Source organism: Molossus molossus, unplaced genomic scaffold, assembly GCF_014108415.1.
Source record: "Molossus molossus isolate mMolMol1 unplaced genomic scaffold, mMolMol1.p scaffold_m16_p_1, whole genome shotgun sequence".
Lineage (NCBI taxonomy): Eukaryota > Metazoa > Chordata > Mammalia > Chiroptera > Molossidae > Molossus > Molossus molossus.
The window spans coordinates 196,281,671-196,296,764 of NW_023425344.1; the positions used below are offsets into that span (position 1 = coordinate 196,281,671).

Here is a 15,094-nt window from a genome sequence, read left to right on the forward strand (position 1 = left end):
ATTTTTTATTTTTTTTAGAGAGAGAATGGAAGGGAGGGAGGGAGGGAGGGAGGGAGAGAGAGAGAGAGAGAGAGAGAGAGAGAGAGAAAGAAACATCAATGTGAGAGGGACACATTGATTGGTTGCCTCCCGCATGCCCCTGACCTGGGTCGGGGATCGAATCTACAACCCAGCTATGTGCCCTTGACTGGGAGTCAAACCCCAGACCCTTTGGTGCATGGGGTAACTCTCTAACCATAGAGCAACTCCAGCCAGGTCTTTTTTTTTTTTTTTTTTTTTTTTAATATACTTTTATTGATTTTTAGAGAGAGAGAGAGAAAGAGATAGAAACATCAATGAGAGAGACCCATCAGTTGGCTGCCTCTTGCATGCACCCCACTGGGGATCAAGCCTACAACCCAGGCATGTGCCCTGACCAGGAATCAAACTGGTGACCTCTTGGTCCATGAGTCAATGCTCAACCACTGAGTTACACCAGCTGGGCAGGGCTTATTTAAAAAAATTTTATGGCAACACCTTTAAAGTAAAAGTGAAAAACTTTTACATGTATATAGAGAATGTATTATTTGCTACCTCTTCTAGGCATTAATACTTTTTTGATAACAGAGGGAAGTGGGAGGGGAGTCAGGAGAAGGTAAAGGGGGAATAAATGGTGATGAAGAGACATGACTTTGAGTGGCGAACACGCAATACAATATACAGATGATGTATTATATAGCTGTACACCTTAAACCTATATGACTTTATTAACCAATAACCCCAATAAATTCAATTTAAAAAAAAAGGAAAAAATGAGATTAACAAAATCTCAGAAAAGAGATCAAGCCCTGGCTGGTTTGGCTCAGTGGCTAGAGCAGCAGCCTGCGGTCCAGAGAGACCCGGGTTCGGTTTCCGCTAAGGGCACGTACCTTGGTTGCAGTTTGTCCCCAGCCCTGGTTGGGTCATGTAGGAGGCAGCCACTCGATGTGTCCCTTTCACATAGATGTCTCTCTCTCTCTCCCCCCTCCCCCTCCCCCTCCCCCTCCCCCTCCCTCTCCCTCTCCCTCTCTCCCACTCTAGTTGAACAAAAAATGAAAAAATGTCCTTGGATGAGGTTAAAAAAAATTGCACACTGTTAGCTGCCAGACTTCAGCAGAGCTGGTCATTTGTGTTTTTTTGTTTTATTTATTTACTTATTTATTCCTAAATCATGTGAGAATTAGTTGCAAATATCATAGCACTTTAACCATTAATGCCTCAACATTTATCACCTAAAAACAAAGAATTCTCGTTGCAATTATTCAGAAAATGTATCATTGATTCAATACTATTTGTATTCAGAATTCCCCAGTTGTCCCAATAATGCCCATTATAGCTTTTAAATGTTTCAGTGTAGGTTCCAATCAAGGATCATCTGATTATCATATCAATTTAGACACTTAAAATCTAAAACTGATCTCTAACTTTTTAGTGTGTGTATAATGTTGCCTTTTCTTAATAGTCCAGGCCACTTGTTTTGTAGACTAGTTCTCAATTTAGATTCATGTGATTGTTACCAGAGTAAATTTAGGTTATATATTTTTGGTAGGAGTACTATGTATATGACATTTTGTCGTTCACAGTGAATCAAAGCAGGTGGCACATGATGTCTGATTATTCCATTATTACTCATGTGAACATATGATTAAGGTAGTATCTGCCAGATTTTTTTGTTGCAAAGATGCCTTTGCCTTTTGTAATTAATACATAATCTCTGAGGTTATTCTTTGAAACTGAATACCCTGCTTCCTAATAATCTTTCACTCAATAGACTTGGCATTCATTGATTCTTGCCTGTCTACTAATATTAATGGTATCTGTTACTCCTTTTACATTTATTAATTAGCATTATTCTGTAAAAAATTGTTTCTCTTTTCTTGTTTCCCCCATTAAAAACTTATTTTATATCAGTGTAGACTCAAATTATTTCTTATTCAGTGTGTTACAATTCATTATCACCATTATTCTTTTTGATGCTTAGAATTATCCTAGATATGCCCTGGCCGGTTTGGCTCAGCGGTTAGAGCGTTGGCCTGCGGTCCGAGAGACCCGGGTTCGGATCCCACTAAGGGCACGTACCTTGGTTGCAGTTTGTCCCCGGCCCTGGTTGGGTCGTGTGGGTGGCAACCACTCGATGTGTCGCTTTCACGTCGATGTTTCTCTCTCTCTCTCTCCCTCCCACTCTATCTGAACAAAATATCGAAAATGTCCTCGGGTGAGGATAAAAAAATAAAAAAATAAATATAAAAAAAAGAAAAAAAAAGAATTATCCTAGATATAGCTAATTGGATGATCTCAAGCTGGATCCAATGTACTTTTGACATGTTTTCATCATTCCTTGGGCACTTCCTTGTTTTCTAGCACAGTAAGAAGTTTGGGCTCTCTACTGCTTCCCTGGAATCAAATCATGTCAGGCCCTATATTTTCAAAGAAAATATGGGCACTTGTCATATTAAAAGACATTTTGCTTTGCCCTAGCCTCTTGAGGAAAAGTACTAATATACTGTGTTTGATTTTTTGAATGTCATAGTAGATGAACTTAAAAAGAGAATCAGATTGTTTCTTTAAAGCTATCATAGAAAGAGAGTTAAATTTTGAATTTAAATTTGAACACAAGTCTCAGGCAGGGCCTCATCTAGCCAACATTTTTAAATAAGCCAAGTTTCCTTTTATCTTATTCTTCATGTTTATCCTTTTTGCCTAATTTTAATGTCCCCCTTTAAGTTCACATCCTTTAAAGCACTCAGTACTTTCATCTTCTCTAATAGATCTTCAGTAATAAAGGAAAATAATTTGGTTAACTAATTTAGTATTGAATTTCTGAAACTAAGAGATATTTTCAAACATACTAATGTCAGAAAAATAATTTTTAATTTAAATTTATATTCAGTAATATTATCTTATTATTTCTATTAATTTTCACCTTTAGTATCATTAATAACAATATCTATAACAATAAAATTGAAATTTAATCTTAATGTTGCAAATAAACTATTTGTCATTTGAAGCAATGCAGATAAACTGCTATGTAACACTTAGAATTGTTGTTTTTTTTATCCTCACCCAAGGACATTTTTCCTTTTTTGTTCAGATAGGGTGGGAGGGAGGGAGGGAGAGAGAAACATCGATGTGAAAGGGACACATCGAGTGGCTGCCACCCACAAGACCCAACCAGGGCTGGGGACAAACTGTAACCGAGGTACGTGCCCTTAGTGGGAACCAAACCCGGGTCTCTCTGGACCGCAGGCTGACACTCTAACCGCTGAGCCAAACCGGCCAGGGCAGCATTTAGAATTGTTTACCAAAATTTGTTTAATTAGGTATGAAAAGTTGAAACTAGATTAAGCTTTTGAATATTCCACTAAAATTACAGGAGTGTCACAGTTTAAGCGCTGGTAGAAGAATTAGGAAACATTGTTCTCTATAGGTCTGGGGAGAAATACAATTTAGTATTCATTTGTAATAACACTAAATTTTTTTTTTTTAGAGAAGAGAGAGCCTTGGTCGGTTTGGCTCAGCGGTTAGATCATCCACCTGTAGTCCAGAGAGACCCAGGTTCGGTTCCCACTAAGGGCACATACCTTAGTTACAGTTTGTCCCTGGCCCTGGTTGGGTCATGAGGGTGGCAACCATTCAATGTGTCCCTTTCACATTGATGTTTCTCTTTCTCTCCCTCCCACTCTATCTGTACAAAATATCAAAAAATGTCCTCGGGTGAGGATAAGAGAGAGAGAGAGAGAGAGAAACATCAATATGAGAAAGAAACATGAATCAGCTGCCTCCTGCATGACCCTACCAGGGATCAAGCCTGGAACCTGGGCATGTGCCTTGAGCAGGAATCGAACCAGCAACCTTTTGGTGCATGGGACGATGCCCAACCAACTGAGCCACACTGCCCAGGACATAAGCATTAAATTTTTTTTTTTTTAATCCTCACCCAAGGATATTTTTCCATTTATCTTCAGATAGAGTGGGAAGGAGAGAGAGGGAAAGAAAGGGAGAGAAAGAGAAACATCTACATGAGAGAGATACATTGGCTGATTACCTCCCACATGACCCCACCAGAGCTGGAGACAAACTGCAACCAAGGTATGTGCCCTCGGCTGAAATCAAACCCATGACTCATTGGTCCTTGGGCCGACGCTCTATCGCTGAGCCAAACTGGCCAGGGCTAAATTTTAAAACTTAATACCAATAAATTTTTCTGGGTTCCAGTCTTTACTTTTTCATAATTTTGTCCTTGAGAAAGTGATTTATTCTTTCTGAACCTCTGTCCTGTTCTATAGAAAGAAGCTGAGCCCTGGCCAGTTTGGCTCGCGGTTAGAGCGTCGGCCTGCGGTCCGGAGAGACCCGGGTTCGGTTGCCACTAAGGGCACGTACCTCGGTTGCAGTTTGTCCCCGGCCCTGATTGGTCGTGCGGATGGCAGCCACTCGATGTGTCCCTTCACGTCGATGTTTCTCTCTCTCTCCCCCTTCCTCTCTCTCTCTCCCACTCTATCTGTACAAAAAATGGAAAAATATCCTCGGGTGAGGATAAAAAAAAAAAAAAAAAAAAAAAAGAAGCTGAGAAAGACCTTTTCTAGTGTTGAATTTTTGAATTTCACACACATGAAAGTAATGTTGGGCTGTATTTCCACTGAATTTTTGTGTCTTCTTGAGTGGATCTGTAGAGAGGACATTATGAGTGAGATGTGGGGGGGCATTTAGAAACATCTTTCTGAGGGAGTGTTTAGTAGCACAGCAGTGGGACTGCTCAGCACAGACATTATACTTACTTTAAAATACTATATATATTAAGTACTTTAGTGTATAATGCACACATTCCACTTAGTGACTTAGTACTGAGCAAAGTAATAATAGTAATCGAGGGGGGCAACTCTATTTCTAAATGTATAAACCCCAGAAGTTGCAGATGTGTTATACATTTCCTTTGGCTGCGGCCTTGTGTATAACATCTTGGCACTTTCCCTCCTACCTTAACCCATTCTTTGAAATAGTGTGATATATTGGTAACTTTTTACAACCACTTTGCAGCTTGAATTGGTGTGTCTTGACAGTAAGGCTGAGGGATGGAGAGTGAGTGGAATGAACCTGTACTCTCCAGCTGCCTCTGGCCTTTCCAAGTTTATTATAAATTTCTTGTTGAGGTGTCAGTTTCTTTTTTTCTTTTTTATCCTCACCCAAGGACATTATTCCATTTTTTGTTCAGATAGAGTGGGGGAGAGAGAGGGGAAGAGAGAGAGAGAGAAACATTGATGTGAGAGAAGAGGTGTCAGTTTCTTAACACAGGTTCACCTTTACTCCCTATATTTGCACCTCTCTGCTCTCTTATAAAACTCTTTAGAGCATTCTGTTTCCCCCTCTTTTTTTCTGAGACTTTTCTTCTTCATTAAAAGGAGGAAGAAAAAGAAGAGAAATACTGGCTTTTATTTTATTTTTTTTATCTTCACCCGAGGACACTTTTTCATTTTTTGTTCAGGTCGAGTGGGAGGGAGAGAGAGGAAGAGAGAGAGAGAGAGAGAGAGAGAGAGAGAGAGAGAGAGAGAGAGAGAGAAACATCGACGTGAAAGGGACACATCGAGTGGTTGCCACCCACACGACCCAACCAGGGCCAGGGACAAACTGCAACCGAGGTACGTGCCCTTAGCGGGAACCGAACCTGGGTCTCTCTGGACCACAGGCCAACGCTCTAACCGCTGAGCCAAACCGGCCAGGGCCTGACTTTTAAAATATATAGTCCATTTTCATTATTCCCAGTAGTTATGTTCTATCACAGCAAATTTCAGCCTTTAAAAAAAATTTTTTTTTCTTTATTTGAGAGAGAGGGTTAAGGAGAAAGAGAGAGAGAGAGAGTCAGAAAAAACAATGAGCTCTGGCCAGTTTGGCTCAGTGGTTAGAGTGTTGGCCCGTGGTCCAATGAGTCATGGGTTCAGTTTTAGTCAAGGGCATGTACCTAAGTTGTGATTCATCCCAGGCCTTGGTCAAGGTTGTGCAGGAGGCAACCACTCAATGTGTCCCTCTCACATCGATGTTTCTCTCTCTCCCTCTCCCTATTCCTCTTTCTCCCTCCCCTCTATCTGAACAAAAAATGGAAAAATATCCTCGGGCGAGGATTAAAATAGATAGATAGATAGATAGATAGATAGATAGATAGATAGATAGATAGATAGATGGATGGATGAAAGAGAACATCCACTGGCTACCTCCCACATGTTCCCCATTGGGGATCTGGCTGACAACCTGGGCATGTGCCCTGATCTGGAATCGAACCAGCGACCTCTCAGTGCATGGGTCAATGCTCAACCACTGAACCACACTGACTGGGCAAATTTCAGCCTTTTTTCTATCTCATGACACACATAAACTAATTACTAAAATTCTGAGGCATGTCAAAAATATATTTTTTTGCCAGTTTGACCAAAAATAATAAGTATATAATTTTGATTCATTCACACAGGACAGCTATTGTTGTGTTGGCTGTTGTCATTTTTTTATTTGACAATCCAAGGGAAGAGGTCAGTGCCCCTAACTAAATAGTCAGGTATTACATGTTTTAAAAATTCTTGCAGCACACCAGTTGAAAATCATTGTTCTATAAAGTTGCTATGAACACTGACTAGTGAATACTAAATCAGTGCTCCTGTGGGAAATGCAAGATTAGGTTCCTGTGAGCCTTTAGTCACAAACTTTCATCACCTGATAAATACATAACTTTGTTTTATGTGCATTTCTGTTTAGAGACACCTTATTTAATATATATTATTGACTCAGTAACATTAAACTTGTGGCAAACAGCACTGTAACTTGCCTGGACAAAGCTACAAAAATGTGTATTTTTTCTGCACATCACAGCTTTTGTGCACTTAAGAACATTAGCAAATACTCCAGTGTCATGCTTAGGGGCCATTTTACATGTAAAAATTACCCCCCAAAAAGCACAAAAATGTGAAGAATGTGGCACTCGATAGACTGTGAAAAGGACACTTGTTCACAGTATGAGAGCTGAAACAAGGCCTAGTGTTGCCTTGTTTGACCTCAGTGGGGAATGTACACATTTGGTGACTCCATTTTTTTGCAGCTTTGCACATATCCAGGAATGGCCCTGAAAGTATTGATTTTGGAGTTATAAATAAATTTTAGTAGTAGACAAATTTGACCAACAGCAAGGATCAAATATACACATACCTTTTAAATTAAACCCTAGAAAACTTCTTTACATTTCATTGGGTTTTTTTGTTTTTTTAATCCTCACCCAAGGACATTTTTTTTCCATTTTTTGTTCAGATAGAGTGGGAGGGAGGGAGGGAGGGAGGGAGGGAGGGAGGGAGAGAGAGAGAGAGAGAGAGAGAGAGAGAGAGAGAGAGAGAGAGAGAGAGAAAGAGAAACATCAATGTGAAAGGGACACATCCACCCGCATGACCAATCAGGGCTGGGGACAAACTGCAACTGAGGCATGCGCCCGTAGTGGGAACCGAACGATCTCTCTGGACCACAGGCTGACGCTCTAACCGCTGAGCCAAACCGGCCAGAGCCATTTCATTATGGTTTGAAAACAAAAGAGATCATTTACATTTCTGAACTCTGTGTGTGTGTGTAAAGAGTGGCATATGTTGCAGGAGATTAGGATAAAATGGCATCAATTATCCCCTGTTTTCTGTTCAGTTTTACGCCTACTTTTAAGGTGAGAATTGAGCATTTTTGTAAATTAAGACTCATCTGTGACCTTTGTTAAAATCTTACGCAACTCATTTTGATAAGACCACCTTTAATTTCTACACACCTGCCCTAACCAGTTTGTCTCAGCAGTTAAAGTGACCTTCTGCGGACCAGAGAGTCCTGAATTTAGTCCCCCCTAAGGGCATGTACCTCGGTTGCAGTTTTTTCCCTCCCCAGTTGGGGTCATGTTGGTGGCAACCACACTGATGTGTCTCTCTCACAACAATGTTTCTCTCTCTGCCCCCCCCCCCCACCTCCTGCTCTATCTGAAGATAAATGCAAAAAAATGTCCTCAGGTGAGGATTAAAAAAAAAATTTCTACACACCTATTGTTGGGGAAGTAGCTGTTGACATGCATCTTTGGCTCCTATGCATTTTTTTTCTTTCTTTTTTTTTTTTTTTTTTGCATTTATCTTCAGATAGAGTGGAAGGGGGAGAGAGAGAGAGAGAGAAACATAGAGGGAGAGAGACACATCGAGTGGCTGCCACCCACACAACCCCAACCAGGGCTGGGAAAAACCGCAACAGAGGTACATGCCCTTAGTGGGAACCAAACCCAGGACTCTCTGGTCTGCAGGCAGAAGTTCCAACAGCCAGCCAAACCGGCCAGGGTGCATTTTTCTTTACTCCTTCCCTGAGGATATTTTTGCATTGATTTTTTCAGATAGAGTGGGAGGAAGGGAGAAAAAGAGAGAAACATCGATGTGATTGGTTGCCTCCTGTATGACCCCACCTGGGACCAGTATCAAACCTGCAGTGGAAGTATGTGCCCTTGACCAGGAATCAAACCTGAGACTCTTCAGTCCACAAGCCAATGCTTTAACTACTGAGCCAAACCAGCCAGGGCTCCTATGCACTTTTGGTTGGTTTGTTTGTTTGTTTTTTAATCCTCACCCGAGGATATTTTTCCATTTATCCTCAGATAGAGTGGGAGGGAGAAAGAGAGAAAACCATTGATGTAAGAGAGACAGACAAATCTTCTGGTTGCCTCCCGCATGACCCTGACCAGGACCAGAGACAAACCAAAACCGAGGTATGTGCCTTTGACCAGAATCGAACCCGCGACTCTTTGTTCCACAGGCCAACGCTCCAACTGCTGAGCCAAACCTGTCAGGGTTCGTATGCACTATATAAATTGCTAACTGACTCTTGCCTTGTTTTAGTGGATTTTAGTTTTAATGTGTCTGTGTGTTTTGTTGCAAGCTGCCTCAAATTATTTTTAGAAGTAGAAAAAGTATATGTAAATACATTAATTGATAAAAAGAATTTCATATAACTGTTTCTTTAGGATGGGAATGTCTATAGGCACATCTTCCAACATAAAAAAGTAGAATCTCCAATTTGGCATCATCATGTTATAGTAGGAAAAATCTTATTCTGACTGGCTTTTCTTCATACTTGGAATACAATGTATATAGAAAAACTTTTTCAATTTTGAAATTATCCTTCCATCTAATATTTTTTATGTGTTGGTTCCATAGGCTTTGTAGCTGAGCAGTTTCTAAATAACACAGCCACGCAGCTGACATACCATGGATTATGTGAACTAACTTCAACGGTTCAGGAAGGAGAACTTTGTGTGTTCTTTCGGAATAATCATTTTAGCACCATGACCAAATACAAGGTATGATATAGAAACAGCTATTTAATTGTTATTTGAAATAAAAGGAACTTGAGTTAGAAATGTCTTACGATCTGCTTCAAAATAAAAAAAAATTCTTTTTTAACCTCACCGGAGGACATTTTTCCATTCTTTGTTCAGATAGAGCAGGAGGGAGAGAGGAAGAGAGAGAGAAACATCGACGCGAAAGGGACACATCGAGTGGTCACCGCCCACACAACCAAGCCAGGGCCGGGGATAAACTGCAACTAAGGTACAAGTCCTTAGTGGGAACCAAACCCGGGTCTCTCTGGACCACAGGCCGACGCTCTAACCGCTGAGCCAAACCGGCTAGGGCCAAAATAAAAAATTTAGCATAATAGTCCTTACCTATCAAATTATGAAGGCAATTATTTATTTATTTATTTTTATCCTCACCCGAGGACATTTTTCCATTTTTTATTCAGATAGAGCAGGAGGGAGAGAGAGAAGCATCGATGTGAAGGGACACATCGAGTGGCTGCTACCCGCACAACCAACCAGGGCCGGGGACAAACTGCAACCGAGGTACGTGCCCTTAGCGGAAACCGAACCCGGGTCTCTCTGTACCGCAGGCCGACGCTCCAACCGCTGAGCCAAACCGGCCAAGGCATGAAGGTAATTATTAAATACTTCCTTAGGATGGAATGAATTAGCCATTTAAGTATTACTTGAGATTCATATTGTGTTTTTATTTAAGTCTCAACTCCTTTTTCACACACGTTAAAACTTATTAAACCAGCCCTGGCCAGTTTGGCTCAGCGGTTAGAGCATCGACCTGTGGTCCAGAGAGACCCGGGTTCGGTTCCCACTAAGGAACATGCCCTTAGCGGGAACTGAACCTAGATCTCTCTGGACCACAAGCTGACACTCTAACCATTGAGCAACACAGGCCAGGGTGGCCCAGGTGGTTTTAATGTGAAGATAAGGGTAAAGCTGAAGATCACTACTCTGCCTATCCTTCTCTAGTTGTTCTTGGCTATATCATCCTTACTTTGCCCTTATTGATAGGTACCTAGTTACCAGTTTTCTTTGTAAATGTATCTTATTTTTCTTTTTTTTTTATTTTTGTTTTAATCCTCACCCAAGGATATGTTTCCATTGACTTTAGAGAGAGAGGAAAGGAAAGAGAGTGAGTGAAACATCAGTTGGTTGCCTCCATAGTCACCTGTACCAAGGATTGAACCCGAAAGCTAGGTAATGTGCCCTGACTGGGAATCAAACCCGTGATCTTTCCGTGTATGGGATGATGCTCCAACCAACTGAGCCACACTGGTTAGGAATCAGGTCTTCCTATTTACTTCAACATTTTAATCAATGAATTGCACAAAGCAGTGTAAAATAATGATTTGTTTGTTTATATAAAAATACTCTAAAGACCTAGCTCTCATACTCCTGTATTAGTTATAGAAATGTTCATTTGTATTGCTCCCACATTTAAGCTAGATGTGTGCTAGGTGTGGGTCCAGAGTCATCCATACTCCTCAGAAATCTAAGGCCAGAAAACATCAAAATAAGAATTACTACTACATAGTAAATATTGCTAACTCATCTTGCTTTACCTGATCTCTTCAGGTCTACACTTAATTTGCTGAACAAATAAGTATTGAGCATGATTTTGTCTGAGCTCTCAGCTAAGTACTGGGGCTGCAGCCTGAGCAAGGCAGCTCTGGTAGCTGCCATTTAAAGACTTCCTGCCCTGGCCGGTTTGGCTCAGCAGTTAGAGCGTTGGCCTGCGGTCCAGAGAGACCCGGGTTCGGTTCCCACTAAGGGCACGTACCTCGGTTGCAGTTTGTCCCCGGCCCTGGTTGGGTCGTGTGGGTGGCAACCACTCGATGTGTCTCTTTCACGTCGATGCTTCTCTGGCTCTCTCTTTCTCTCCTACTCTATCTGAATAAAATGTGGAAAAATGTCCTCGGGTGAGGATTAAAAAAAAAAAATTAAAAAAATAAAATAAAATAAATAAAGACTTCCTACTTTGTCAGGGGACAGATGTTACATAATTGCACAAATAGTTATTATTTCCATTGAGATACACTCTGTAAAGGGTATATACAACATGCTGAGTGCTTTTATTAGGACTTTTAACCTGGTTGAGGATGTCAGGAGACTTTCCTGAGAAGTAACATTTAAACTGAAACTTGAACTTTGGTTGTTTTTATCGATGTGCTATTATAGAGAGTTTAGATATTGTTTCCCTTATCTTAGCCATAGTTTGGATTTGTTTCTATTTCTTTCTCTCCCTTTCTTTTCCTCTCTCTCTCTAAAAAACAAAACAAAACAAAAAAACAATAAAAACATATTTTAAATATTAAATAAAAATAAAAGAGGTTTTAGCTAAAAAGAAATTAAAAATGAGACCTCTGGGCCAGGTAGCTTACTTGGTTAGAGCATCATCCCTATACCCCAAGATTTTGGGTTTGCTCCCCGGTCAGGGCACATATAAGAAGCAACCAATTAATGCATAAATAAGTGGAATAACAAATCAATATTTCTCTCTTTCTCTCTCTCTCTCTCTAAAATCAATAAATAAAAATTTAAAACAAAAACAAAAAAACTGAGACCTGAAAAAAAAATCTTCTAGGAATTTAATCATTTAGGAAAAGGAAAAAAAGAAAGTTAACTAAGCAACATGTAACTAAGTAGCAGCCCTGAGGAGGGAAAGAACTTAACTCCTTAAGGAATTGAAAGAAGGCCTGTGTGGCTGAAGCATAGAAAATAAGAGGCATGAAATAAGGCAGACACCCGATCTTATCGAGTCTTTTTTTGTTTGTTTTTACAGTAAATATTTTATTTATTTATTCATTCATTCATTCATTCATTTTTAAATCCTCACCCAAGGATATTTTTTCATTTATTTTCGGACAGAGTGGGAGGGAAGAATGGAGGGGGGGAGAGACAGAGATATTGATGTGAGAGAGACACACTGCTTGGTTGCCTCCCACATGACCCTGACCAGGTTCAGGGACCAAACTATAACTGAGGTATGTGCCCTTGACCAGAATTGAAACAGCCCCTCTTTGATCCATGGGCTGACACTCCAACCACTAAGCCAAACCAGCCAGGGCTTATTTTATTTATTTTTAATTGTTGACACTATTACAGATGTCCCCCATTCCTCCCCCCTTTGCCCCCCTCCACCCCACCTTCACTGCAATATTGTCTGTGTCCTTGGGGTATGCATATATGCATATATGTTCTTAGGTTCTTTTCTTCTAGACTCTCCCATCCCCCTCCCCTCTGAGATCTGTCTGTCTGTTTCACGTATCCATGTCTATGGTCTTATTTTGCTTGTCAGTTTATTTTGTTCATTAGCTCCACATATAAGTGAGATCATGTGATATTTGTCTTTCTCTGACTGGTTTATTTCACTTAGCATAATAATCACCAAAGGGTAAGAGATACTTTTATTTTATAGCCATGTGGTATTCCATTGTGTGAATGTATTGCATCTTTTTTTTTCTTTCTTTTTCTGTATTGGTTTTTATTTTTTTTCCTCACCTGAGGACATTTTTCCACTTTTTTGTTCAGGTAGAGTGAGAGGAAGGTAGAGAGAGAAACATCGACGTGAAAGGGACACATCGAGTGGCTGCCACCCACACAACCAACCAGGGCCGGGGACAAACTGCAACCGAGGTACATGCCCTTAGCGGGAACTGAACCCGGGTCTCTCCGGACCGCAGGCCAACGCACTAACTCCTGAGCCAAACTGGCCAGGGCTGTATTGCATCTTTTTTATCCACTCATCTACTCATGGCACTTGGGCTGTTTTCAGATCTTGGCTATTGTAAATAAGGCTGCTATGAACATAGGGTGCATATATTCTTTCTGATTGGTGTTTTGGGTTTCTTGGGCTATATTCCCAGAAGTGGGATCACTGGGTCTAATGGCAGTTTCATTTTTAATTTTTTGAGGAAACTCCATACTGTTTCCACAGTGGCTGCATTTTAACAAGAATAACAGACCTTGGTCTCCTGATTGCCTAATGGTTCTTTTTGTTCTCTGTTTTGGGCTCATCAGGAACAGATAGTTCAATGGGAAAACAGGGTCTCTGCCTGTCATTGGTGGTGGTTAGACCACCTCCCAAAACTGAACTCTAGATGTTGCCTTTTCTATCAAGGCCATATCCCTGACCAGGAATCTTCTGGACTAACTGTGCCTTTCTGTGAGATAATGATAGCTCAGAGAATGTGTGCATTGTGCTGTTTCTCTCAGCTTCTAAATTTTTCTCAGTAAACCTATTCTATAGTTAAACAGTATATCACTAGTGGTGCATGTCTCCTTGCTGCTTGTACAACATGAAGGTGCTTTGGACTTTGAGGCAAGAGTGGATGGGGATTAAGTTAGGAGACTGTTGCAGGAGGCCAAATAAGAGATTACAGTGACTTGGACTAGGATGGTAAAGAAATGCAGGTGCCTGGCTGGTGTGGCTCACTAGTTGAGTATTGACTTGTGCACCAAGAGGTCGCCAGTTCGATTCCTAGTCAGGGCACATGCCCAGGTTGTGGGCCCAATCCCCAGTGGGGGGCATGCAGGAGGTGGCCAATCGATGTTCTCTATCATAGATGTTTCTATCTCTTTCTCCCTCTCCCTTCCTCTCTCTAAAATCAATAAAGAAGCCCTGGCTGGTTTGGCTCAGCAGTTAAAGCATCAGCCCGTTTCTCTCTCTCTCATCAATAGTTCTCTCTCTCTCTTCCCCCTCTCTCCCTCCCACTCTATCTAAACATAAATACAAAAATGTCCTTGGGTGAGGATAAAAAAATAAAAATAAAATGAAAAAAATTTTTTAAAAAATGAAATGCAAAGTAGATAGATTCTATAGACTTTAGGAGATACAACCAACTAGCTTTGGTGATTAGGTTGTGAAAATAAGAAAGAATGATTTCTGGCCCTGGCCGGTTTGGTTCAGCGGTTAGAGCGTTGGCCTGCGGTCCAGAGAGACCCAGGTTCGGTTCCCGCTAAGGGCATGTACCTCGGTTGCAGTTTGGCCCTGGCCCTGGCCCGGGTAGCAGTCACTCGATGTGTCCCTTTCACGTCGATGTTTCTCTCTCTCTCTTTCTTCCTCTCTCTCCCTCCCACTCTATCTGAACAAAAAATGGAAAAATGTCCTCGGGTGAGGATAAAAAAACAAAGAAAGAAAGAAAGAAAGAATGATTTCTGGGTTCTGTGCACAAACAGCTGGATGAATGGTGGTGCTCTTGTTGAAACAGAGCACTGGAAGAGAAGAGAGGTGTAAAATCAGCCTTGAAACTGTTATAGCTGCTTCTGAAGCATCACTTCAAAGTGGAAATGGGGAAATGGTTCAAGACTGGAATAATTTCTGTCTATAAATATTAACTTGGGGATGGGAGGAGATTTAGAAGGAAAATATGGAATGAGAAGGAAAGAGAAGGCCTAGGACAGAGATTTGAGGAGTGCCAACATTTAAGGGCTAGCTAGAGGAGTGTGAACTAACAGAGCAGAGTGAGGGAGGAATAAAAGGGAAATCTAAAGAATATTGTCTCATGTAAGACAATAGGGAGAGAGTATATCGAGAAGAATGGAGATCTCAGTTATTAAATGCTTATAAGAAATACTAGGGAAGAGTCCATTAGCGATATGGGTTTCATTGGTATCTTTTAGAGAATGGTGAAAAACTCAATTTGAATTGATTGGTAAATGATTGGGATGTCAGGAACTAGAAACAGATTAAGCAACTCTTTGAAACAGTTTGTGAGGGGG

The 15,094-nt window shown here is 40.9% G+C and overlaps 1 protein-coding gene across 4 annotated transcripts in view; it reads left to right on the top strand.

The window, feature by feature from the left end:
• The window catches only part of MINDY2 (MINDY lysine 48 deubiquitinase 2), a 66,031-nt gene that overhangs the window by 35,391 nt on the left and 15,546 nt on the right, over positions 1-15,094 (top strand). For all 4 annotated transcript variants that reach the window (XM_036258196.1, XM_036258206.1, XM_036258201.1 and 1 more), the window contains one exon: positions 9,216-9,358. In XM_036258196.1, the coding sequence (XP_036114089.1) occupies positions 9,216-9,358 (143 nt within the window). The remainder of the gene's footprint in view (positions 1-9,215; positions 9,359-15,094) is intronic.